This window comes from Micromys minutus (assembly GCF_963924665.1).
Source record: "Micromys minutus genome assembly, chromosome: 26".
In the NCBI taxonomy this organism is placed as follows: Eukaryota; Metazoa; Chordata; class Mammalia; order Rodentia; family Muridae; genus Micromys; species Micromys minutus.
In genome coordinates, this window is record NC_137961.1 from 14,549,481 (window position 1) to 14,577,038 (window position 27,558).

The following is a 27,558-nucleotide window of genomic DNA, read 5'->3' on the forward strand; positions in this document are numbered from 1 at the left end:
GCTTTTCCCTTGTCTTAGAGCATTAAGAGCTTACTGTATTGGAAGAACTGAGTTCTGATAATAACAACTGGGCTTGGATTCTGTTGCTTAGTTTCTTGCACTTGCCTCTCACCATCCGGTTATCTCTGTTGTTAGCTGGTCTTGCTGTCTCTGTCTGTGGCTTGTACCTTTTGTAAGCCTGTGTGTCAGCACTCCTGGGAGACCAGCTCTCTCCCAATGTGATTTGGTTATGTGAAGCTTGGAACAGGTTCAGCTCTGGGGCACAGATGGAAAGAGGGAGAAATGACTTCATTAATTTTTAAGCTGTTTTTCTTAATGAATGTATTGGTTTCACAAAGGTCTTCCACTCATCCACTGGGTAAAATCTACAGCCTTTTGAGGTTGTGAGGAAATCTAGACCTTCCCTTGGCCTATGGCTACTCTTTTGCATAGTAAACAAAAGGCAGACTTTGTTTTTTCTGTTCTATATCTCTATCAACAAAGAACACAGACTAACACACATGTGTCAAAATAGATTGGACTAATTTTTGTAAATGAGTTATAACTAGCACATATGTTATTTACTGTTACATGACAGCATTCACCTTAACTATGCAGTAGTGTAAGCAGATCTTCTTTTAATTATTTACCAAATTATGCATGTTCTCATAAATCCACTGGCACATAAATGTCACAATCAAAACATGTATATCCTTGCTCTACTTTTTTTCTTGTGATTTTCCCAATCAAATAATGCTCTCTCAAGGGAAACTTGGTCACGCTATCTTTATATATCTAATATCCCTAAATACAGTGGGTCTTATAGGATAATGTGAAACAGACTTTTATGCACATCATTGGTTATTCTGACAACATTTGAGTTTTCTTTAATTAGGACTATTCACACAAAGGAAATGAAGGTAGAACATTAAGATAATATCTTTTATGAAATGCAAATGTAATTATCTATTTCTCCTTGCTGTGACTATTTTATCCACAAGCATATTAAAAAGGAGAGTTTGAAAGTGACTTCTTTATGTGGACAATGGGCTCCAGAAGATTTTAATCCACCTACCCTATCTGGCTCCACAATCATCCAATTGTTCCACTATAACATGACATCAATTCCTTTAGCTTTGTGCAAAGTCCAGGTCTCACTTTCTCCCTGTACAATCCACCCTCCATCAGCTTGAATTCCCTTTAAAGAAATGAGTATTGATTATAAAGTGATGTTAATGTTTCAGAGTAATTGAAAAGTTAGGTAAGAATGTAAGAGCAACATCTCAAGCCTGATTCTCAAATTTTCTCCTTTTTTATGACTGTAAAATCTTGGTAAGTGTGTTTGTCTTGCCTCTTTCTTCATCCTTCTTAATTTTTATCATCAACTTCTCATGGCTAGATTCTTGGATTCTGAGCCAATCATCCTTTATCATCCATCTTAAAGGAAAGGACATGCTAGGCGGTTTTGTTTGTAGACAAAGAAAAAGTGTACTTCATTGAATGTATCTAAGATACTGTCATTTTAATACACAGTTAACATTCACAAATATTAAAAACAGTTTAATTTTTTACATTTATTATTTTCAGGATTGGAATAATAATAATTATATTATAATAATAACATTTCAGCATTTTCCGTTTTTTTCTCCAAACCTTCCCTTCCAAACCCTGATATATATATATATATATATATATCTCCTCTTCTTCAAATTCATTGCCTCCTATTTTCACTTATTTATATTCCTAAATTTGACCTGTTTAGTTCATATAATAATGTATGTATTCAGGGCTGAACATTTGGTATTGGCAAGACCACCTATCCCACTTTCTAGTTACCTAAAGTTCTTTGTGTAGGGTTCAGATCTTGAGGGGTTTTCCTTATCTACTTTGGCATGTCCATTGGTGTCCTTAGTCAGCTCACATATGGGTTATCAGGTATAGCTTCTGACAATTCCTAGAAGACACATTTCATGAAACTCCCTAATCCTCTGGTTTTTACAATCATTCTGCCTGCTCTTGTACAATGTTCCCTATACTTTGGTGTAGAATTATTTTGTAGTTATAGTCTTTGGGACTGGACTTCATAATTCTGTATTTTTATTGGTTGTGGTATTCTATAGTGGTCTCCATCTGTTGTAAAGAGAAACATTCTTGATGAGGGGTAAAGTCTTCATGTATATAAGGATAAATGTTTGTATTATTAACCCAAGTTTTCAAAATATCATGGCTACTGGATACTTTACACCACATGTCCATTTAGACAGACATATTTTGAATGCTCAGTAACCATTTGTGTCTGATTACTTCTTTACTAGATAGTATAGACTTATAGGCACAAGCTGCCTACCAGCCACCAGCTATAGAAGTGTGAATTAAAGGCTGCACAGAGAACTGATAGAGTTCAATACCAAATGCTGCCAATACCAAATGTTCAAAATATGTAATGCACAAAATATGTAAGTCATCTGCCAGAAAAAAATACTTCCATCTGTGTTAGAAGTATCAAGAGTTGTGTTCAAATGAACCCATTTCTGTGGTTACTGTAGAAATTCAACCTAGATTTTCCATCTGAGAGATACAAAATTATCATGTGGTACAGAACAAATCTGAGTAACCTGGTAATACTTTCAAGTGGTGTACTGGCTGGTTTTGTGTCAACTTGACACAAGCTGGAGTTATCACAGAGAAAGGAGCCTCAGCTGAGAAAATGCCTTCATGAGAGTCAGCTGTAAGGAATTTTCTCAACTAGTGATCAAAGGGGAGGTCTCAGCCCATTATAGGTGGTGCATCCCTGGGCTGGTGGTCCTGGGTTCTATAAGAAAGCAAGATGAGACTTTTGCTGTCTCTCTCTTGCTCTTGCTCTCTTGTACTCTTCCTCTCTTGCCTCCCTTGCTCTCCGGCCCTTACCCCCCCTCTTCTGCTTCCCTCCCCCCACTCCGTTACTAAACCCATCTGGTCACTGGCTTTTTTTGGTTGGGAGAACTTTAAAAACTATTTATATTTCCTTAGATGGCTTATCTGTTCCTGATTTAAATTTACTCATAACCATACACACACACACACACACACAGAGAGAGAGAGAGAGAGAGAGAGAGAGAGAGAGAGAGAGAGAGAGAGAGAGGGAGGGAGGGAGGGAGGGAGAGAGAGAGAGAGAGAGAGAGAGAGAGAGAGAGAGAGAGAGAGAGAGAAACAGGCTGAGGCTGAGCACACCATGGGAAGCAAGACAGTAAGCAAGAGCCTCCATGGCCTCTGCTTCAGCTCCTGCTTCCTGACCTGCTTGAGTTCCTGTCCTGACTTCCTTTGGTGATAAACAGCATATGGAAGTGTAAGCTGAATAAACCCTTTCCTCCCCAACTTGCTTTTTGGTCATGATGTTTGTGCAGGATAAAAACCCTGACTAAAACAGGTGTTTTTAGAGAAGTTCAGTCTTTCCAGTGCTCATTATTAAACTAGTGATGACACTGTTTTTCAATAAATATAGAAAAATACAGGCTGTGGAGGAAGCCCAGCAGTTTAAAAATGGGTACTGCTCTGACAGAGGACCTGAGTTCAGTTTCTAGCACCCATTCTGTGCAGCCAACAATCTCAGCACAAGAGGATCTATTGCCTTTATCCTCTGAGGGTAATCACTTGCACATAACTAAATATATACACAAACATATACAAAATTAAAAATAAAAATTCTTTTTAAAAGAAATATAGAAAATAGAAAAATACTACTCAGGTTTCTCAACAAATATGTGTTGGGTTAAAGACCAAATTAAAAATAGCCCACTGCCGGTTCTCTGTTGAGAAAAATATCCCCAACTCCAGGTCACAGAGCCTATGGTCATTTGCATGCTGGTATTCTGTTGAAATGACTTTCATAATTCAAAAGAATAAATTTCATCTCAGTCCAAGGTCATTATTTGCTCTGGATTATAATATAAATCCTCTTGCTTTCATTAATAGGGCTAATTTATTGCACTGTGCACACTGAAATCTAGTTTGGTTCCTATGAGTTATAAGGTATCTTGTTGAGACTGTCGATGGTGAATTTTTAAAGTAACTTCACTAATCCATATGCAACAAAATAACTTTCTATTTTTCTTTAACAAAATACCTTTCAACTGTACAAATCCGTGGACTTCGTTACATTCATAGAGTTGGGCACATGCCAACACTAATTTCCAAATATTCTTATCACTCCAGTGCAAAACTTTTTGTCCATCAGCATTCACTCCACGGAACCCCTCCCGGCCCAAATTAAAAACATTTCAATGCAAAGCTTGGAATTTTTGTAATTAGAGTAGGCAGTGGACAATTTAGAGTGTTGTTCTTTATTGTCTGCAAATCATGTGCTTCTTCATCTGTTCTATAAATATCTACTGGACAGCGCTGGTGTGCCGGAGCTGGTGTGCCAGAGCTGAGGAGCACAGAGTTTTGTCTGTGTGCTGTGCTCAGAGTGCATAGGTTGCATCTCACTTGTGTGCTTGCTGGCTGTAAAATCAGGCACAGCACCCTTTTGCATGATATTTATTTCAAGTTACTAAAATGTCATCATCCACTCTCCCTGACCCCGAAGAACTGTGAACAAACTTTCCCGGGGATGTGCAATGAGGCCTGTGGCTTCTAGGTTTACCCAGATAGAATTTGCTTCCCACAGCAGGGACTACTGAGTGTATAGATGGGTGTCTGTCCAGTTCTGTCTCACATTCTGTCCCTAATCCTGTCCTGTTCTTTATTCGCTATTTTGTTCCATTCCTTTCTGAAACCAACCTGGGTGTGCCCTTGACTACCTTTCAGCATTCTTACACACATGTCTCTATCCACATCACCCCATACCCAAAACATTATTTCTACTATTTCTTCCTGTCATATATTTATATGGAAAGGAAAGGCTTACCTAGTACATAATTCTAACAGTCCATGATTACTTCCAGATCCTGATTTGTTTTTTACTTCACTATATGTAAGTTATATTGTTTGATAATTATGTCTTATATTTATAATGCCTTCCCCAAATATAGTGATGCTTCCTTAAGAATAGAAACCTCGTGGGCCTGGGAATATAGCTCAGTATCTTTGTTGTAAAGGTCTTTCCTAGCATACTTAAAGCCTTAGGCTTGGTTTCTCCTGAAAGAAAATAAGAGACTACAAAGGTACTGTCTCTGATTCTGTCTCTGCTCCTGCCAGCCCAGCCCAGCCCAGCCCAGTCCTGCCCCGCCCAGCCCAGCCCATCTGACAATAGTATGATCCTTTACCATAAAAGCATAATGGTTGATGGAACCAGTATAGCTGACAGAAAGTTCGGGTATTAACCAGCTTTTCCTAATGACCTTACTTTTCCCACTCATTTTTTTTATTATTATATATCAGTTTTCCTCTTTCCATTTCCTTTCTCTAAATTCCCCCCATCTCTCTCTTTCTCCTGTTCAGATCCTTGGTTCCTTTTTTTAAAATTGTGGTGTGTGTGTGTGTGTGTGTGTGTGTGTGTGTGTGTGTGTGTGATGATAAACATATGAATACGACCTGTTGAGTTCGTTTAGTATTGCTGTATGTCTATGAGTTTAGGGCTGACCACTTGGTATGAAACAATCCATTTGTGGCTCATCCATAGGAAAGACTAGTTTCCCTGCTTTCAGCATCCCTTACTTGTCTATAGTTGTTTGTACAGAGAGAGGCCCATAATATTTCTCCTTCTACAGTAGCGTGTCTATTGGTGCTTTCCTTGCTTAGATCTTCTTTAGGTAGTTATGATGCTGAGGAAAGCTTCTGCCTCTGTTCCCACATCCGTCACCTCAGATTCTTCAATAGTAGCGTCTGTGGGGTATAGATAAAGACCCATGAATGGTGTGGGTAGGAGAAGGGTCCCTCCACCCAGAGGAAGAAAGGGACATGAAAAGAACGGGCCTGACATAATAGACTATCGTAGACATGGTCTGTTGGGTGTTACTAATGACACAGTCAAGACATACATGCAAGATGGCATAGAGCTGGCTTGGCCATATGTTCATGCTGAGATGGATGTCTAACAAGGAGGGAGAGTAAAGGCTTAGAAGAGGGAAACGCCTAGCAAACTCCTGTCCCCAGACACCAGGCTACACCACTGAACAGTCACTATAACCTGAAGAACTATAAGGAAGAAAGTGAATACACACTGGTTTAGTAACTTGCTGAAAGCCCCCTTTAAAGACCAGAAAAGCATTTGCGCCATAAGGTCTCCATAAACACATTTATGCATTGAATCCTGGATTAGGATGACAAAGATGGAGAGAGAATTTTTTAAAAAATATATTGACAATATCAGCTGTGTCCTGAGACATATGTTTTGCACATTATGTAATAGGACAGATATTTAGTGAGTACAATGGTTCAAATGTACCTATTAAAACAAAGTGACTTTTTTTTTTTAAGATGATAATGGTATAGCCTAGAGAGTAAGGTCTCAGGAATGCAGCAAATCCATTGTGAATCTTTTCCTTAAGTAGTGGGTTTCTATTTTCCTAAGTCAGCACTTCATGAGAGCATGTGGCTGGGATAGCAGACTTGAGTTATAAGCATAAAATGCACACACACACACACACACACACACACAGCTCTTTCTTTCCATAGGCACTGCAGTGATGTCATTCAGCAGAAGTATGTGAATATGTGGGATAAATTAATAAAACTCTTGAAAAAGCTAATATCAAGTTCTAAAGGAACTAATTATCAATAGAATAGCTAATGGGCGTCACATCCAGCAAATTCAATGACATATATATCATTTTTTTCTCTCTAGTTTTTTCTCTAGTCATTTCCAATATATTTAGCTCTTTGTTTATGTCAATAGATGCTGCTCTTTTCATGACAGAAAGTACTCAAGTGTTTATAATGGTTGGCATGTACCAAAAACCTAATTGTGCTTTTATGATGTGGCCCTGGAAGAGCACTTAGACCTCTGCAGCACATGAATTAATGTGTCAAGGCCCTTGTAAAGTCTACATTCCCATCACAATTCTTCTATAGACATCTTCAGACACATGGATATATCTATTCTTTATGTGTGTTTAAATCAAGTTTTATATTTCCTGAAACCACTTAAGTAGTTATATGACAGTAGGAGTCTTCTCTGGACAGTGAGGTTGTCACAAATTAATTTAGGCTCCTACTTACACCTGGAGACCGAGGAGCAGAAAAAAAAAAAGATAAACGAGATACTTTTAAAACAATGTCTATTGACACATATCTGCTTATGAGGTGCAGTGTGATTTAATACATTTACTCAATGTACTGAAGGATCACGTGAGAATAATTAACATTTGTTCCAGCTATGACACCTTTCTAAAGGAGGACTAAAATTCCTCTCAAGCCATTTACTAGCATCTGCCTTCAAACTACACACACACACACACACACACACACACACACACATACACACACACACATACACACACACACACACTCACACACATACACATACACACACATGCATGCACACACACACACACATACACACACACACACAGTTACACACATACACACACATGCACACACACATACACACACACACATGCACACACACTTGTATGAGTGTGTTTTAACATGCATCAGAACAGCAAAGTCACATGGAGGCTGCAAAAGGAAATATACTGCTAATATATTATAATATAATACAATATATCTATTGTATGCTGAGCCATTTGGCAATGCACATCTCATAATGCAAGAGTTATAGCAGACTTTTGTCTTAGCGGGGGTCTTGGCACTGGGTCAGATGAATCCTGCTGTCTCTTTGGTGGGGACCCAGGTCCCAGTGACCAGCACATGTGTCTGTGGGTTCTGCTACTGTTGGCATCCTGCTCTTAAAATGACACCAAATCCATTCTCCATAAACATAGGTTAGATGGGGTGGAATGCAAAACCGAATATATTTTTTCATTCACAGGATCCAAATGATTCTTGTGCACAGGTGTGTGTGTGTGTGTGTGCACATGTGTATACAGGTACACTTAGCCCTGTGTGCACAGGTAGAGGCTAGAAGTTGGTATCAGCTGTCTTTCTCTAGGACATCTCACCTTGTCCTTTAGGTAAGATTCCCCACTGAACCCAGACCACACTCTTCTGTCTAGAATGGCCAGAGAGCCTCAGATATCCACCTATTTCTCTACCTGTCTCTTCCTAGACACAGGATTGCAGTGAACCCCACTGACCAACTTTTACATGGGCCCTATGGATTCATCTTCCCCACGATCCATCTTCCCAGCCCCTGAACTTTTAACTATTACCACTTTTGGTGTTCCCTCTTTAAATTATATCTACTGTGACTGAAGTGTTGCTGGACTTGCTTGTTGCAAAATTAGTGACAGACCAAAAGGATGAATCACTGACGAGATGTTCAGCATTCACACAAGGCGTAGACGGAATGACCTCTGTATCGTTCTGCTGTATTTCCTTCTCACGGGGGCATCAGGACTTGGGAGCTTAAGCACTAATGGGCAGGGTGTATCTCATAAAGCAAGCTGTTTCTGCTGGCATTGATTTCCTCCGTGAACCAGCCATTCAAGGGAGCTGGGTTTCTCTGCACATTGGCTTTTAAATAACGAGCAGCAATTATCTATTTACCAGTTACAGGTCCTTGGGGAAACTTGAATGAAGATGAAGTATTGTGTAATAACCATAATGTATTTGCTATCAAATACTCAAATATAACCCCTTCTTCGGGTCAGCATGGGTCGAAAAGCTAGACGTGATCTTTATAGCAAATTCAGTTTCCAGTGCTTGGGTTCAGTTCTGCTGATACAGAGTGATCAGGTAGATGGATTTATATTCTGTCCCTTCTGACTCTAAGTCCTAGCAGAGGTCACCTCTCTCGTCATCTTGGCTGGCCATCAGTGAGATTGGCAAAGCTAGCAAAGTAGATAGCTCTCCTAGGTGGAGCTTTATTAAGTAAGAAATAAAGGAAGCAATTGATGTGGGCATCCTGTTTGGACTGAGCACTCTGTCTCTTATCCTTAAAATTTTGACCAGTTATGTATCTCTGCACTGACTGTGCCCACTGAAAGTGAAGCTTCTAGACCAAGGCTAAGAGCAGCCAAGGTCTATGAGCACAAGTTAAATATTTAGAAAGCAACTAGACAACATAGGCATTTAGCAAACTAGAAGTAGCAGGGTTAACCCTAAAGCAGATGGTCTCCCCAGCCATGGGCTTTTGACCAACCAGGGTTATAGTACCAGGCATACAGTTCCTTCCTGTAAACGAGGCCTCAAATTCAACCAGAAAATGCTGACTCTTCCCTTACCAGCCATGTCATTACAGCACCAGCGTGCACATCTTGCCTGGCCGGTCGGTAAGATCACATCATTTTTCCTGTACTAAGTGATTTCGATCAGGCACAAGGACTGTTTATCAAGACAGTCCCTAAATTTACCATCAGTTTTCTGCTACCTCACTGAAAATTCAACAGAGATGCATTGCCTCGTGCTTTTTCAGTTATTCTTTCCCCTCTTGTTTTATTCCTCCATTGCTTCCCACTCAAACCTTTCCCCATCCATATAATATTGTCAGTGTGTTCTTGGGGATCAGACGGGTGAAAAATGTAGGGGTTCCAACTGGCTACTTACGTCCTAAAGACTGTTGGATACAGGTGTATATGTTTATTCTTCACAAAAGCGTTGTGTAGCTCCTTGATGGCTATAATGTTTAGCTGTATTTATGAGCAAAGAGGAAAATATAACTGAATATATAGGATCCTATTTTAAATTCTTTGCTTTTTCCCTCATCCAATTTAAATTTTGTAATAAAGATATAATTATATCATTTACCCATCTCTCCAAGTCTTCTTATTTGCCCTCCTTCTCAAAATTTATGCTACTTCCTTCATTATTATTGTTATGTATTCATACACTTAACAGTACATAAACACACATATGTGAACACACATATAAATACATATAAATACCTGTTGAGTATGTTTTCTGCTTTTGTGGGGTGTGTATGTGTGTGCGTGCACATGCGCGCGCGCACACACACATGTGATTCTTGAGGCTAACCACTTGTTGTTGGATAACAAATTAGGGGCACCTCCCTGAGAAAAACTAATTTTCCCTTTCTTGGCATAACTGTGTACTCACATCCTTTGTATAGGTATAGAGAGACCCATGAGATTTCCCTCTTCTATGTTAGCATGTCTTTTGTTCTGGTACAATTTAGGCACTCATACTAATGAGGTATCACAGGGGCAGCTTCTCTGTCATTCTAGAAGACATTCTACAGCAGACTGCCTGCCCACCTGACTCTCACAATCTTTCTGATCCTCTTCTGTAAAGATTCCTGGGCCTTACTCGATTCAGAAGGGCTGAGACCAACAAATGACCAGAAATGCTGGACATGGAGCATTCATTGTTGGTGTGATTGCAGCTACTCTAAAATTTGATGTAGATAGTTGGAGTGGAAACTTAAGGATTCTTTGGAGAGTCAGTTGTGTTGGATGGTGTTTTGCTGGGGCAAACGCATGAAGGCTTCCTCTTGGTGAGCAGGTTCTGTCTGCTTTCTCACACTGATTACTGATATGTAAATCTACCCCCGTGCAGAGCTTTCACATGGGTTCTTCATTTCTTTGCAAACGAGTGCATAGTTATCCCTACACTAATGATTGCGATGTGGCATGATAGAAATCCACCATCAGGCAATATGGCATTTTTTACAGGCTCCCTTGCATCCATGAAGCCAATTTACATTGCTAAAGATGTTTTTCTCCTCCTGCTTTGAAGTGAGAAATAGATGTCGTTGGTAGGGCATGCATGAGGGGAATAAATAAGATCTAAATGCACGCTGTGTCCTTGCTGTGCCTGGAGAACTCCATATGTGCAACTACTTGAATGAAGATTAGGCCCAGAAGACACTTGGGAAGGAGACCATAGTAGGAGGAGCTTTGGTGGGATGCCCCCCCCACCCCCTTTACATTTATATTTTAGCAGGATCTTAACCAATGCTGTGAGTCATCAGTTTCCTGAGCTTTAGTGGTCTTGTTTAAGTTTTCCCATGAAAGCATGAGGAAGAGAACCAGGAAGCTGAGAGCTAGAGAACGTGGCTCCCTAGGCCTCCCAAAACTAAGTGAGTTTGGGGTTTAGATGTGTTTTTGAATACTGTTGTACAGTACCTTAGCCTACAAGCATTACAAGACAGACCAACAGCTCCAGTAAGTGCTACGTTATCCAGCAGGAAAAGTAACCCACAGCCACTAGGAGCAACAATACTTTATCACCAGTGAAAGAAAAGCGAAATGCTTTGGCCTCTACCGTGGTATCCCTATATTGTGATCAAGCACAGCAAGGAGGCTAAGTGACAGTTGAACAATGGTGCCAGTGTAGAGGTAAAGTGTGGACAGTTTGACCATTTAACACGATGAGCAAACTAAGAAATACAAGGTCCACTGAACTCTATCCATGATACCCAGAGAAAATGGAAGATCGGTGCTTTACTTGGATTTTTTGTTTATTGTCAATATGCTGTGTGGGTAGAACAACCATCTTTCTTTTGTGGTTAGAAGTATGGGGCATTCCATCAGCATTAGGACTATTCAAGTTCCCTTTTCCGAGTCACTCCTACTCCCTACCCCTCTACCCACCTGTTATGCTTTACATTTCAAGAATATCACAAAAATAAAATCCTGCAAATATATAATTTCAAAGAAAATTTTTTGAGACAAGAGTCTAACTATATAACTTATGCTGACCTTGAACAACACACACACACACACACACACACACACACACACACACACACACACACACACACACACGACCTTGGGTTATTGCATATAGCATTAATTTTACCTTTTGTTGTGTCCCACGGTCTGGACACAATAGTTGAGTCACTTATTGAAATATGTGTTGGTTGTGTTCACTCAGACTACCACAAATAAGGCGTCTATGCACATATCAGGTTTTGGTGGAATCAAGTCTTTGTTTTTTTTTTTTGGGCTAAATGAGTATAAAACATGGGGTTGGTGATAAGTGACTCTGAAAATGGGTAAATTTTATTCTATTCCCTATTAATAAATGACTAACTTCATTCTTCTAGATCTTTACCAACATTTAGAATTATGTATATATATATATATATATAATGTGTTGGGTTGCTGTATGTATGTGTGCATGTGTGTGCACCTGTGTCTACAACTACTTTCCTACATTAGAAGTCTTGAAGATGTTAAATGCCTTGTTTTAACACAATCTATCTTATTCCTTGAGGCAGGGCCATAGACCATAGACCAGTAACTTCAACAATTCTCCTGTCTCTGCCCTCCACACTACCACATTTACAGGCTCAAGTATAGCTCTATGTGGCATTTTATGTGGGTGCCTCTCATTTGAACTTGAGCTCTTACACTTGTGCAGCAAGCTATCGCATCACTGGGACAGCTTGCCAACCCCCAAAGTGGTCATTATTTTTAACACCATTCTGACAGGCTTGGAGTGTGGTTCTCTGGGGCGGTTTGCTCATGATTAATGATGTAGAACTTGTGCTTATTTGGCACCTGTATGTTTTCTTTAGTGAAGTGTTCCTCCAAGTCTTTTGTATATGTGCTAATTGGATTATATATTTGTGTTCTTCTAGTACTACTGTGTTTTGGTGTGTGTGTGTGTGTGTGTGTGTGTGTGTGTGTGTGTGTGTGTGTGTGTGTATTCTAGGTGCCAGTTCTCTGTTTCCTAGGTTATATAGATCATGCTTTTGATCCAAGTCTACTAGTCAAATCTAGTCTCTTTGCCTAGCCCTACGTCTTGAATATAGACGTCTTTTGTTTTATAAAAGTGGCAGAAAGCTTAGGCAACTTTTTTTTTTCACAGTGAAGAATGATTAAGGAAGAGAAAGGAGCCTAAACTGCCTTACGATCGGTTAGTTTGGATAATTTCAAGCACTCCCTAGTGCGAGGGCTTCACCACTAGTCTGGGTTCTGACCCTGTACCGCTACATTCAAAGGACAAGCAGTGCAGAGTTCAAAGGCCTGAGAAAGAGGTTAGTAGACATGCGGGAGATGGAGTGACTCATCTTCCCGTGAGAAGACAGCTTCCAGGATCTTCATTTGCTTTCTCACTCATAACTGTGACAGCCCCTCCCTGGACAGGAAAACCCCATATGTCAAAGTGCCAGGCATAAAAGATAGAAGATATTAATACAAGTATGACTGATTTTGAAGTTGTGCCCGACTCGTAGGTTAGAGTAAACCCTACATCGTCATAATGTATGTAATTCTTTGCATAATTTGCTAGGTCCTACTTACTAATACACTGTGAAGGACTTTTCATTTGCACTCATGAGGAATAGTTTGAATAGTGGTTGGAAGTTTAATTTGTTAATATCATTCTTGTCTAGTCTTGACATCAGCTTCATAAGTGAATTGGGACATATTTTTTTTTATTTTCTGAAAGAGATTGTATGAGGTTGGATTTTTCTAGTGAAACCACATAAGCCTAAAAATTATTATTTGACAGTTTTAATGTTCTTAGTAATTAGAGGGCTATCCGAATCCCTTGTTCCCTGATGAGCTGTGGCAGTTTGAAACTCAAGAGTGATTCCTGTCCCCTAGGTTGCCACATCCCCATGTACATCTGTATTTCTGTCCTTTGACTCTCCTTTTGAAGTTGTGTGACAGGCACACTTTTGTTGCTGACATTGATATTTTGTTATATTTCTCTTTGTCAGTCTTAATAAAAGGCTGGTTGGTTTTATATACCTCCTAAATGAACCAAGACTTGGTTTCATTGATTTTTCTTGACCATTTTTCCATGTTAAACACCATTGATTTCTGTTCTTCTTTTTCTTGTTTCCTTTCTGTCCCTGGCTGTGGCTTTGTTTTCGTCTCCAAACTCCAGACTTTGCATTATTGATTTGAAGGCCTTCTTCTTTTGTCCAACACATATTCAGTTTGGCAGATCTCCCTGCAGGCAGTAGAGAAGCTGTGTTCTGTGTTTTCATTTTCATTCAATGGCACAGTTTTTTTTCCTAAGACATCCTGTTGTGATACATCTATGTGTTGTTTAGAATCTTGTGGATTTGTTTCCAATTCTTCTAAATTTTTCTGTTTTGGGGGTTGAGTCCCTTTTTAGTTTTGAAATATAGTTTTGTGACTATATTTATTTGACTTGAGTTTTAATTTTCTTATGGCCTGGGTTGCTCTGTCTTGGTGTATCACCCATGCAAATGTTTAAAGAAAATGTATTCTCCTGTTGGGTGGAATATTTTATAAATATATAAATAGAAGTTCCCAGTGGGGAAGGAAAAGAAACCATCACTTTTGATGCAAGTTTGGGAGTCAACCTGGTTCTCAGATTATCTTCATAGAGCCCATCATCATCTACATCTTAGGTATTGGTGACTGGGTTGCTGACCACAGAGGTGAAGGTTCTGGATCACCCCTGGGTATTTTACAGCATGTCTCATGTCCAAATTCTGCTTATTTAGTTTTAGTTTCTCTAGAGTGACAGTTTAGGCTTCCTTTGGTAAAGTGATAAGGGGTACAGGTAATACTGAAGTTATAGAATGCCAAAAATAATAGCAATAATAAGACTCTGGTAACTCACTATTTAAGGCAAGTCCAGTTTACACAGTGTTTGGTATAATGAGCATGCAGAAGTACATGCTAAATGATGAGGGGTGAGTCATGAAACAATTTAACCAAGGCTAACCCACTTGAGATGTGTTCTGGGCATGCACCTTCAAGAAGTCCCTTAGGATATTGGGAGATGCCTGAGTGTGAAGACAACTTCTCCTTGGCCTGCAGTTGGATCATGTGATCAGCCAAGGGGACCAAACTGGCAGGCACTAACTGAAAGCTTGTCATTATTATCATTTCTTCATCATTACTGTGCTGTGACAGAATTCCTGCCAGGATGTCATGGAAGGAAGAATTCATCTTGCTAACAGGTTCAGAGAAATCACTATAGCGGTGAGCAAGGCTTAGTGGCTGGATCCATTTGGACTGTGGTGACCAAAGATTGACAGATTCAGATAGCATTGTCCAAAGCAGAAGTGGGGCTGGCCTGCTTTCTTCGAAGGCCTACCCTAGCATTCAACTCGAACTTCCACAACATCCCAAAACATCCCTATGACCTGAGAGAATCAGGGATCAAAGCACGAGACCACAGAGGTCCGAACTACAACAGTAGACTTTCTAAATTCAGCACCCCCTCTGCACCTTTCCCCACAATTTATACACTGCCGGCCTCTACCCAAAACATTTGCATGTAGCAGTTACCGAACAGGAAGACCTCTCATTTGAACCTTATGGGAGGGACCTGAAAAACAATAACCCTGTTTCTACTTGAACTCAAGCTAAAAACTCCCAGACTTGGGTTCATGTGGTTTTGTTGCACGTTTTCACTAGCTGATTTGTGTGAGGGCAGTAAAACCCTGCACTGCACGGTCTCTGTGGCACATGCATGACTCTGAGTCACATTAGAGAGAACTCACAGTTGCTGAGAGAGAGGGCACTTCTTTTTAACCTCCCGGGGTACAGACAGGAGCCAGTTTTTGATGCCTTTGATGATTGACATTTTGTAGACTAAAACTAAATGTCTTCAGATATTTTTAAAAGTTAATATTCTCATTATGGTTTTTCCTACCGTCTCTTGAGTATTTTTTAGCATTTTCTTCCACTTCACTAACTTAAAAATACAGAATAAAAAAGACCACCAGAAGAACCATAAATATTCTTATTAGTTACAGTTCAAAACACACACACGCACAGAGAAAAGTTTGGTTTTTATGAATAAATGCTCCATTCCTGTTCTTGTTCTACAACCTCTCAGAACTCACATTCATCATGTAAATTATGTTTCTGAATAAGAGATCAAAAGGGACAAAAAGCAGGAATCTGGGTTGTAACCCTTCTTAGAAAGAAAGAGCTTGGAGGAACAGCCTCATGTTTTTAAGACCAAAAACATTTCAGGGTTTTGGACTAGACAGTCACTTGTTGATACAGAGCTTGCCTAGCCCATTCAAGGTCCTGTGTTTAAAGCTTAGCACCAACAGAAAAACTCCAACTCTTTTACACACACACACACACACACACACACACACACACACACATTTACAGCTTGGATCTTTCTGAAATCAAATGTAAAAGAGTAAGACCACCAACCACTATTTTCATTGTTTCCCATTCTGTAAAAATGTCTAGCTAGAAGTAAAAGTTCTTTTTAAGCTTCTCAAACGCCAGCCTTTAAGTTCGGCTCCATAAACTTGCATTGAAACAAGGTCTCCTTGTGGCAGATGCCTAGGCACCCTGTAGACATAAAGAGTTCTGGAGAAAGTTAACAGCTCTCTTCGCTTGTTATTATAGTAAAAGTGAGCCGGCGTGGCATCTCTTAGCACCCACGGAGAGTGCTTAGCTGCCCTGCTTCTTCTTGTCTTGCTAACACTTTACAAGATGGTTGTTGCAATGGGCCTCACTGCCAGCAAGCTTGGTGGCACAAATAGAATTTATGTGTTTCCCCTTTTAAATTCCATCAGTAGAGACAAACCCCAATCTGCTGAAACCACACATCAAAACTTCCTCCCCAAGATTCTTCCTCCTGTGGACCCCTAAGGCTCAAAGCTTACAAGTAACAGGCTACTGTTCTGGCCTGGATTCCAAACTAAGAGCTATTATTAAAATGTCTTTTCGACTTGATATTTGAGAACTGTGCAGGGGAAGGGGCTCTTGGTCTCTTAGGGGGTCAACCACCCCTCCCACCACATTATCTTTTCTTGAGTATGTGCTGTGTGCTCCCAGGGTGGGGTGTACAGATAGATCCAGATAGTCACCTATAGTCCATATTGTCAGACCAGTGTCATTGAGAAAGCCTGAAGTCTTAGGTCCCTTGGGGGTCTTTGTGCAGTCCTTTCTTGTGTAACCCGTACAACCTGCTCACTCACCCAGCAAGGGCAAGTCCAAGTTCTGGGCTATTGTCAAGTTGACACAATGTTATGGAGAGAAAATGGAGGGAAAGCAGGGACTGAGAGCTGTATTCAGAGCCATCAGGAACTGAAGTGTGGTTATACCATGCCATGAAAAATTCTGACTTCTAACGATCCGGGTCACATGTACTTCTGTGCACCTAGATGAGTCAGTCATTGCCCCTCGGGGAGACTAGCCCAGACCCTAGCACACTGTTAGGCTGTGGAATGGAAAGAGAAGGAGGAAGAGGAGGAGGAGAAGGCAGAGGAGAAGAAGCGGAGGAGGAAGAAGAAGAGGAGAAGAAGAAGGAGGAAGAATAGGAGGAGGAGGAAGAGGAGGAACAGGAAGAGGAGGAGGAGAAGGCGGAGGAGGAGGAGGAAGAATAGGAGAAGAAGGAGGAGGAGGAAGAGGAAGAGAAGGAGGAGAAAGAGGAAGAGGAGGAGGAGGAAGAGTCGAAGGAGGATGAGGAGGAGGAAAGAAGGAGGAGCAGAGGAAGGAGGAGGAGAAGAAGAAGAAGAAGGAGAAATGAGCTAGGAAGGCAGTGGAAGGTAACCAGGCCAGGAGCTGAACATCTGAGCCCTTTCTTTCCGGGGAAGTGGGGACTTCTGCCAGAGGAGCAGGCTGTCCCCTGCGGTGCTGCTGTCACCCAGAGTGTTAGTAACTGATGTGTTCTCTCACCCTTTGTATCTCCTTCCCAGGACAGCTTTCCTGCTCGCTTTGGAGGAGTCCATTTTGTCAACCAGCCCTGGTACATCCATGCCCTGTACACGCTCATCAAGCCATTCCTTAAAGACAAGACAAGAAAACGGGTAATGAAAAAGAAGTGTCTTTTAACTTCCAAATGGGAGAGAGAGGTTCCTCGGTGACAATTACAGTGCTCTTCCGTGTGTGCACTCCTTAGCCCCTGCCAACAGCTTTCACTGTGGCTGTGCAACTTTGGAACATTTGCACCTTAGCACGAGTTTACAAATAACTTGTGTTTAATCAATAATTCTGTAGAATGGGTTCTTTTCGGGGCACCAGACAAACCAAAAGAAACTTTAAAGATGTGAAAATACCAGATGCCAATTTTGCTACAAATGCCTATAGAAATAGTGCATGAAGCCACTTCTTGCTCCTATGTGATTTTTTTTTTTTTTTTTTTTTTTTTTTTTTTGTGGGATATGTTTGTGTTCAGATGTGGGGGAGGGAAGTCTTATTTTTGTAACCCAAACTAGTCTCAAATTCCTTTTAGAGGTTTATTTATTTTCACTTTATGTATAATATTGTTTTGCCTGAATGTATATATGCATATGTACCTCAAACATACAGTGAACATGGAAACCCAGAGAGGGAATCAGATACCATGGGACTGCAGTTATAGACGATTTTGAGCTACCATGTGGGTACCAGAAACAGAGCCTGGGTCTTCTGCAGTATTTGTGCTGAGCCATCTCTCTAGTAAATTCTTAGAGCTCCTATCCCTGTGTCTGGAGTTCTGGGACTATAGGCACTCACACAGTTGCTACTTCTTGTTCATGGACTATGTCAGTAGCTAGCATTTTGTCCGGTATCAGCACTATGAAAAGTGGTTCTTCGTGTTTTTTTTTTTCTCTCATGGACCTCAGTAACTGCCAGATCCATCATCTGTAAGGTTGAAAACATTGTCTGTTGACTGTAATAATCTTAAAAAGGAAAGCTTAATATAATATCAGTCCGCATTTGAGAAGTCAGCCCCTTCCATCAGAGCAGGGATAGCAAGACATGCTCCACAGATGAATAACAGGCATCCCCTCGCTACTCTGAATCTGACTTTCCTTGTTTATTATTTGGAAAAAAATTAGCTCCCATACCACAGACTCTTTGGAGTGATTTAATGAGACAGTGCATGAAAACATATTCACAACGCCATTCATGTACCAGACACTTGGTGACTTTTGTTGCTTTCTACCCCTTTATCTTTTCTTCCCCACTAGCTTTACTAAAACATACTTGACAAGTGACATTGTGTGTGTTTAAGGAATAAAGTGCATTTATTTAATATATAAATATATAGCAGCGTGATTATACCAGTCACACTAAGATATCTGTATTTATGTAGCTGATGATAGGAAATTGTATGAACACACACACACACACACACACACACACACACTCACTCACTCACACATCCAGGGTTCCTAAGTTTCTTCTTTTTTAAAAAATTTTTTATTCTTTGTGAATTTCACGTCATGCACCCCAGACCCAGTCTTCTTCCCATCCCCTTATATCTGCTCCTTTTCCCTTGAAACCTTCCCCCAAAATACACACAAACACACCCAATCAATCAAACAAACAAACAACAAAAATGCATAGAAAACATATGGTGGAAGCTGTAGTATGTTGTAGTGTGCCCCACAGTAGATCCTTCTGTTCACACATGTTCATCGCAATGAGTCATTATTCCCATTCAAGATCTCTGGCCTCTGTGACACCGTCAATATTGGATCCTCTTGGAACTCCTCCCAGTTATCCTGCTGTTGCCCTGTGTCATGGAGAACCTGCAGCTTTGGATCAGTAGGAGTGGTCCTGTCATGAGTGCCCACCATTCCCAGATGATATAGATTTGGGGATGGACCATCGCAGAGACCTGGACCTGGGCCTGGGTGGCAGTAGAGCCACCACCAGCAGGAGGCAGGGTCAGCTCTCTTGCTCTCATGCCCTCGGATCCAGATCTCTGATTATCATAGGTGGCAAGGGGCAGGGGGAGGAGAGCCCCACCCCCTCATCCATAACACTTTATAAAAACCAAGTGATGGGGCCAGCTCTTACCCTAAAGGCTGGCTCACCTGTTTAGTCTCCACCAGGGCCAGCTCTACTGTATGCTGCAGCTGGTGAGGGGCAGGGACATCTCATTTCCTCTCATGACCCCAGGGCCAGCTCTCTAGACTGCTGCAGATGAGTCGTGAGGACATCACCCCCCACACACACAGCACTACCTCTGAGCAAAGGGATGGCAGAGCCAGGTGCCACCCCAGTCCTCACTCAGGGCTGGTTCACCTGTGCCCTTACCACCAGGGTCAGCTCGACTGTGCTGCCCAGGGGGAGGTTCAAGGCCTATTCTCCCAAGTGTTGAAGTGGGGTTAGCTCTCCATAGCTCATGATCCTATGGACAGCTTTCCTGACTTCTGGAAGTGGTAAGGAACAGGGGGTGTGGATTGTGACCTCTGCCACCCCATAGCAGATGAATGGCAGGGTCAGCCCTCCCACACTTATGACCCAAACACACACACCCAAACCCAAGCACCTGCCATTAAGGCCAGCTCCACCTCTCTTTTGGGTGCTGCTAGCAGTGATGTACTGGGCCAGTTCTGCATAGCTCCTGGAATCCAGGCAATCCTCAGCAGCTGTCCTGACTAGTGACATCCTCAAGTCATCTATAGTAATATGAGCCCCAGACATCTACACCAACCCCTGCTATTGCATAGCCACAGACTCAGACATCACCTTCAGTCATAGCTTGGGCAGTGGCTTCACCATGACCCTAAGTGGCAGGTCTGGCCACTCACAACAGGCTACTCCACTCCACCCTCAAAGCCATCTCTCTTCATGAAGAAGCTGCTCCACTTCTATTTCTCTCCCATCTGACCATGGCATACACATTGTGGTCGCTCTAGCTGCAGGCTGGCCACATGACTGGCAAGCCATTGGTGATATCTCCCATCCACAATGCCTGGCATGTCAGCAGCCAGTGTTTATAGCTCATCTGAGCCATGCACTAGAGGGATGTGGACGGCATAGCAGTCTGCAGGTCTCTGTCTTCCTTCTTCCACCTTATACTGCCTGGATTTGATTTCATTTGGTCTGGTTTTTAATGAGTCCTAGGCATAAAACAGCTTTGGCTCCCAAAATAGGCAACACATGTTGGGCCCCTGACTGATAAACAAACACCACCACCAATAAGCTATCCCTTCACCCATTGACAGAGGATGGAGGTTCTTAATTCTTAAGCCTTGAATAATCTTGGGTTTTAGTAGTGGATTTTTGGAGAAGGGCATGTTCCTGTTGCCAAACAAGGACAGAACTTAGAACTAGACATCGCCAGCACCAAGAAGCAGAGGGCTTATAAGACATTCTGTAGTCTATGGAGAACCAAGAACCACATGCCCAACTTTGCTTGCAACATGGCTTCAGACTTCTACTATGGGGATAGTGGAAATTCCTCCCACCGTAGACACAGTCTTTTGAAACAAAGCAGGGAGCTTCTAGAGCTCTTAGCCTAGGACAAGTGGGCCCAGCCTCCTACATCTGTGTTCATCTGTGTTGGACTGCAGGATCATCAGGATTCCCAGAACAGAGTCACCTTAAGCAGCACATCTTGTCCCTTAAAAATAAATTATGTGGGCTGTGTGAATACAAATGCTTAGCGCAAACACCAGAGCAAGAACTGGTGTGTTTCTCGTGCTCCACAATCCCCCTATGGAGTTTCATAAAAACCAGGAGATTTTAGTTTATTCACAGCAAATCTTTTTTAATATTGACTCTCACCCATCACCAACAGCAATTTCAAAAATGCTCATTGCTTTCCCAGGCACTGCAACACCCAGAAGAGCTCTATACTTACCTTCTTGTCCCTTCTATCTGTATGGTGGTGTTTGCTGTTAAATGAACGCAGGAGAATGGGAGAACGGGAGTTTGTTGCTGGCATCCATATATGGGTACTTTAAACACACATTTAAATTTCATCATTGCCAGCTGTGGCATGCATGTCCAGGTATAACTGATGGTGTTCCACTTGGATACCACTGGCTTACTCCGTATAGTTAATTGTGTGTAACTTATGCATTGCATGTAATTATTGTTTTCCTGCAATGTGTATAATAACCAACATTATTATAGATGTAGTTTAAATCAACTCTCAAGGTCAATTTCTAAATTGTAGTCAGTGACAATTATCTACTTGTGACATGTGATTTGTGGATTTCTCTAAAAACATCAGAAATGCAAATCTTTGCCCCCCTTCTCATTTTGGCCACTTTGGATGATTATACACTGTGTGCTCAGAAAACACAAACTTGTTTGGGTATCAGTGCTCTATGCAGGCGAGAAGGCAAAACTATGGCAAAGGACTTCCTACGACACATTCTCAGGTCATGGCTAGACACTGAGTAGGAACCGATTGAGCATCTATGTAGTACACACAAGGGGTATGCTTGTTAGCAGAGCAAAACATCATCATCTCGTTCTAAGACCCAATGGAATGAATGGGAACAGGACTAGAACCATCAAATACAGAGGAGGGCACACAGAGTCAGCATGGGCAGGACCAGGGACTGATTTAGACAGGAAAAGCAGAATGCACAAGAGCCCAGCATATTTTCAGGGAGAGGTTGTTCTTGGCTTGGCCTGAGAAGATGGCTGGAAGTAGAGAGGTTCTGGGGACCCAAGTTCTCAGGGAGAATTAGGGTGCTCAAAACATGAACAGTTTGGAAGCAGTTGGTATTCTTAGTAGGAATAACTAGGAGATGACTGAAGGCACAAATTTGCGTGGTAGGCTATGTCCAGTCTGTTCTTAAACTTCATTTTTTAAAAACAACTATCAATACAGTCCATTTTCTAAGCAATAAAATATCCTTTTTATAATGAATAAGCCATGGGCACAATATAATTGCCCCTTTGAACATCATGGTCACCAGAGACATTTCCAATTTGTCTTTGCCAAATTGTGTATTAGATTAAACAGCCGGTCACGTTTTAAATTTCTATGGTTGGTTATTTTTCTCCCTTCCCAGATTTTCCTACATGGAAACAATTTAAACAGTCTTCACCAGCTAATACACCCCGAGTTTCTGCCCTCTGAATTTGGAGGAACCCTTCCTCCTTACGACATGGGGACTTGGGCCCGGACATTACTTGGTCCCGACTACAGCGATGAAAATGACTACACCCATACTTCCTACAATGCCATGCATGTGAAACACACCTGCTCCAACCTGGAGAGAGAGTGCTCACCCAAGCCCATGAAAAGGTAAGGCCTTCCAGGAGGCATCAGAGCGGCGATTTAGATCTTACTGTGGCTTAAAGAATTGAAAACTCTTAGTGGGCACAGAATGGAATAAAATAATTTTAATTAGAGTTTACAGAAAATGGGTCTTGGCTGCTGTCACCTTTACACAGTTCAAGGGAAGAACTGTATGTCATGATCACAAACTGACTCTTACAGTGCTAAAGTTTGTGAAGATACAGAGGACATGCTCTTCCTTTGGAAAGCACTGATGACAAAAACAACCTAGTAGAGAACATGCCTGTCCCTCATCTCTTTGGGACCAAAGGAGCATTGTTCAGCTGTAGCACCATTAAGCATTAGGATCACCAATACAAATAAGATCATGATGGTGTCCCTCTAGAAAATACACCAAGAAAGACTTTGAGCGTGCTTAGAAAGTGGCTCGCATTTGAGCCTTGCTCGGAGGGAAGGGCCTTAGCAATTCTGTTAAAAAGGGACTGATGTGCCCAGCATGAAGGATGAACAGGGGAACAGAGCCTTAAAAAGATAGGGAAGCCATGATATGTAGGCTTGAAAGTGTAGAGGGTTATGGACATGCAGTAAACCCCCAGAGAGTTAGGCTTAACTGGTAAAGTGTGCTGCATGGGTGCTCAAGACAATGCCATGGAAGAAGGTTGCTCTTGGTTTTTCTCTTTTTATTTTCTATCTCTCTTTTTTTTTTGTCCCCCTCTCCTTCGCCATTTGTAATTGTTTTAGACATTTCAGAGACAGAGCCAGCGTTTTGTTAGCTCTGACAGTCTACCAGTGACCTACATGCCTAGCCTGAGCCTGGCTTTTGGAATTTGCTACACAAACGATCCTGGTACACTCTCAACACAGTAAAGGTTAAAATCCCCATCAGTCACCATCTCAGTCCCAGGTCTAGTCTCTCTCCACCCATGGGCACTGGTATCTGACAGACTAGGTCTTTCCACTTGTATTTTTCATGGACTATATGCACTATCTGTTCATGCCTAGTTGTTTTCTGACATCTAATGATGAAGATTCATTGGCTGCACTCACGCGAATAAATAACCAAGGCAGTCTGGGTAACATCAGGAACATCTTTCCTCACAGGTCTGGGACAAAGAGAGCTAAGAGCAATGTGTCAGGACAGTCAGCATCTTTGCAGCTTCTCTTCCTGCTCTGCAGGTGGCTGTCTTCTCCCCTTGTCCTTACATGATCTTCCTTCTGCTGATGTTTGAGTCCTAATTTCTTCTTCTGAGAACATCGGACATGTTGGCTTAGAGCCCACCCTGACCACATTTTACCTTAATGACTCCATTCAAATACAGTCATAACCAGAGGGACTGGGTTGAGAACTCCAGTCTGGAGGTTCAGCAACAGAGGGAGAATGTGCTGATTAGACTGCATCTATCTGGCCGTGTCCTGCAGATGTAGTTAATATACCTAATGTGGCCCAGGATCCCAGAACACTGATATATCACTGTAGCCACTGCTTTATTGGTGAGTATTTATTTAGGCTGTTGTTCAGTTTGTATGTTTGCTTCTCCATTTCAAACAATTATTTTCTCCGTGTTTGCCCCCAGCTCGTGTCCATTTCCTGGGAACAGTTGTCTGAGAAGCCTCAGATTCCTTCCATTGCTTGACCCAAGAGCCTGACCTCTTTAGGTTTCAGCCCATACTGCACGAGGATGTCCTCAGGGGCAGTTTTTACCCACAGTAATTAAAAGTTAACTTTCCCCAGACCCAGACACCTCACTGGTGCAGGGCCAGAACTTTCCATTCATGGCATCTTCTGCACCTCTTGGAACCAGTAGAATGAAAGAAAATTGAAAATAGACCTGGGGAGAGCATCAATCTAAACTTCTCTGGCTTCCCATCTGTTATCACACAGACCGTTTACTCCAGCCCTGGGTTCCGGGAAGCTTCCTTTTGCAGTGTACAGATCCAGACATGCAGTGATGTACGACCATGTCAGCATTCTGGATGGATGACCTTGGAAGAGTATTGTGAGGTCCAGTGGGTGAGCACAGGCTCCAGGCTCCTCTATGATTCTCAACATGCATCCAGTCCATTTGGGGTGAAGTGTCTTTGGTGGACTGTCTTCGGTGACTGATTGGTTTCTATAAAGAGGCTTTGGAGCAAAAGTGGCCCTGAGGTCCTATTAGCTGGTCACCGGTTTCTCGATGGAATAGTTTACAGTAACATGGTAGACAACTGGCTCTCCACAAATTAGGGGCTGTGACAGGTGATGCTTCCTTATTCCTTGGTAACTGTGACCCTGCCTTTAATAAGAAAAGATGTTAATTACTACTTTAATGGAATTTTCTTTAAACAGGACATTTCAGGGTTTTCTTTAAGCTAGTGAATACCTGGTAAGAGTTTGAGGCATTCTCTGTTCCAGTATTTTAAACTTTCTGGAATTTCCTGAACTTTTCGTGTGTGTGTGTGTGTGTGTGTGTGTGTGTGTGTGTGTGTGTGCCACAAACTTGCCACAGTGCATGTATGGAAGTCAGAGGACAATCTAAAATGCTGTTACTTATTTTCTATTTTGTTTAAGATGGGGGTTTCTTTTTTCGTCTTTATTTTTTACTCCTGAGTATGCCAGACTAACAGACCCACATGAACTTTGCCCATCTCTCCATCCCATCTTATGTATGAACATTGGAATTACAGCCATGGACTCCCATGTTTGGCTTTACCTAGGTCCTGGCATTTCAAGTTTGTATGAAAAGTACTTTATCCCCACTGAGCCCTCTTCCAGTTCATCATTTCTGGGGTATTATAGTTATTGTTATTTTTAGGAGCCCTCTTTCTCTCAGCCCATTAGTTGTTTCAAAAAGTTTAAGTGTAAAATAGCTCATTCCCTCCTTCCTAACTCATTGCTTCAAGGTATCTGAAGAGCCTGTGGCCAAATTTGTGCAGGTTTTTTTTTTTTTTTTTTAATCAGCGATGATTATTTTTGTTGCAAATTCGACAAAAACCTCAACTGCCTTAATTAAGAAGGGAAGTTCATTATTTTACATAATGATACAACGTGTCAAAGTAAGGTGACTGCAAGAATGCAATGAGAGCAGGTTAGTGGTGACACGGAACCCACCACCATGTCCGACACTACTGTGAGGTTCCCAAGCTTACCGTCCCGGACTTGTGTGGGAAATTCATGCCCAGACATAGGGGCTTTGTTAGCTGGACAGGAGAAGGGAAGGGCCTGGGGCTGGAAACCAGCTATGCAGGCTTAGCTAGACATGTAAGACTGAAGTTTCTTTCTAATGAAGTAATTGCATGACTTTTAAATCCGTGTCTATATGTGTGCCCTCTCTTCTCATCATTAGGAAGTATTTATTATTTTCTGATTCTAGCCTTTCTCTCTGGCAAAGTAATTAAGATGGCTATAGGTATGATAAGAATATAACATACCCACAGGGTTCACTGTCTTTCAGTAACTGCTGGTGAATGGCTAGTCATTTTATGAGAAGTTTACAGACATGCAAACATACATGCATGTATACATAATCCATGGATGCATACATGCAAGCATACCTGCATAATCCACATATAAAATTTATACCCATATATTTGTATTGATTAGAAGATTACTGATACATTTCATTAACTTTTTATCTTAGCTTCATTTGGACTTGGCAGTTTGAGCTCTCCCCTAAAGCTGGAGCCATCTGATTACATGTACTTGGTGCAGAGGAGAGAGTCTGGGTAGGAGCTTGGCTTCCAGGCAATACTGAGAAGGAGAAGTCAGGGCTGGCAGCTTGCAGCATGCCAGAGATGACAAACGGCTCCTGGGTTTCATTGTTTTGTTTTTCTTCTAATTCTCCTCAACCCCGAGGCAGCTGTTCACCCCACTGTGGATGATCTCAAGATAGTCAAGAGCATCTCTCTGTCTTGGTTTTGCTGGACACAAATGAAAGGGAGGGCTTTGAAAAGCTAGGATTTGTGTTACCCCCTGAACCTGTCACCATGTGCACAGGAAAGACACATCTAATTTGCAGGATTAGGCCACGAGGTTGTCCAGTAAATGGTAGGGGACAGATATGAACTACATGAGACTGTTATAGAAGAGAGGGTAACGGTTCCTAAATGTGCATGGACCAGATCAGAACTGTATCCCCACTACAGCAATGCAAGCCATTCCTGCCAGAGAGAAAGCACATATTTTAACGTATCCACCTGTTGAACTTGAGCAAGCTCCTTCTCCACTGTATCTGAGTGCAGACCTGTTCTATTTATAGATGAATGTTCCCTGCACAGTATATAAAAATACATTTTGTGGGAGGGCGGTATAGAAAAATCATGAGGTTAAGATCAACCTGGGTCACATAGCAAGACTCTATCTCAAAAGTTAGAGAGGCAGACAGACAGACAGACAGACAGACAGACAGACACACACACACACACACACACACACACACACACACACACAGAATAAGAGAAACAGAAAGAGAGAGAGAGACAGAGAGTGAGAGACAGAGAGAGGCACTTACCTTTCTTTGTATCACTAAAGACTTATGACACTTCAGATCCAGAGGAAGTCCTTAGAGGTCATCTAGAAGACATTAGAGTTTGCACCATTAAAGCTCTTTCCCATTATCCTCCACATGATTATGGGTGCACATGGTCTAAATGATACTGGATGCTGAGAGTGTCACTTTTACTGAGCAAACACAAGCTTGTATTTGTGTAACAGAGCCA

At 41.7% G+C, this 27,558-nt stretch overlaps 1 protein-coding gene across 1 annotated transcript in view; it reads left to right on the forward strand.

Moving 5' to 3' along the window:
* CLVS1 (clavesin 1) overlaps positions 1-27,558 on the forward strand; it is a gene marked incomplete at both ends in the record, with an annotated part of 161,010 nt that overhangs the window by 121,021 nt on the left and 12,431 nt on the right. Inside the window, 2 exons of the mRNA XM_080938471.1 lie at positions 17,582-17,692; positions 22,634-22,869. Of these exons, the coding sequence (XP_080794597.1) occupies positions 17,582-17,692; positions 22,634-22,869 (347 nt within the window). The remainder of the gene's footprint in view (positions 1-17,581; positions 17,693-22,633; positions 22,870-27,558) is intronic.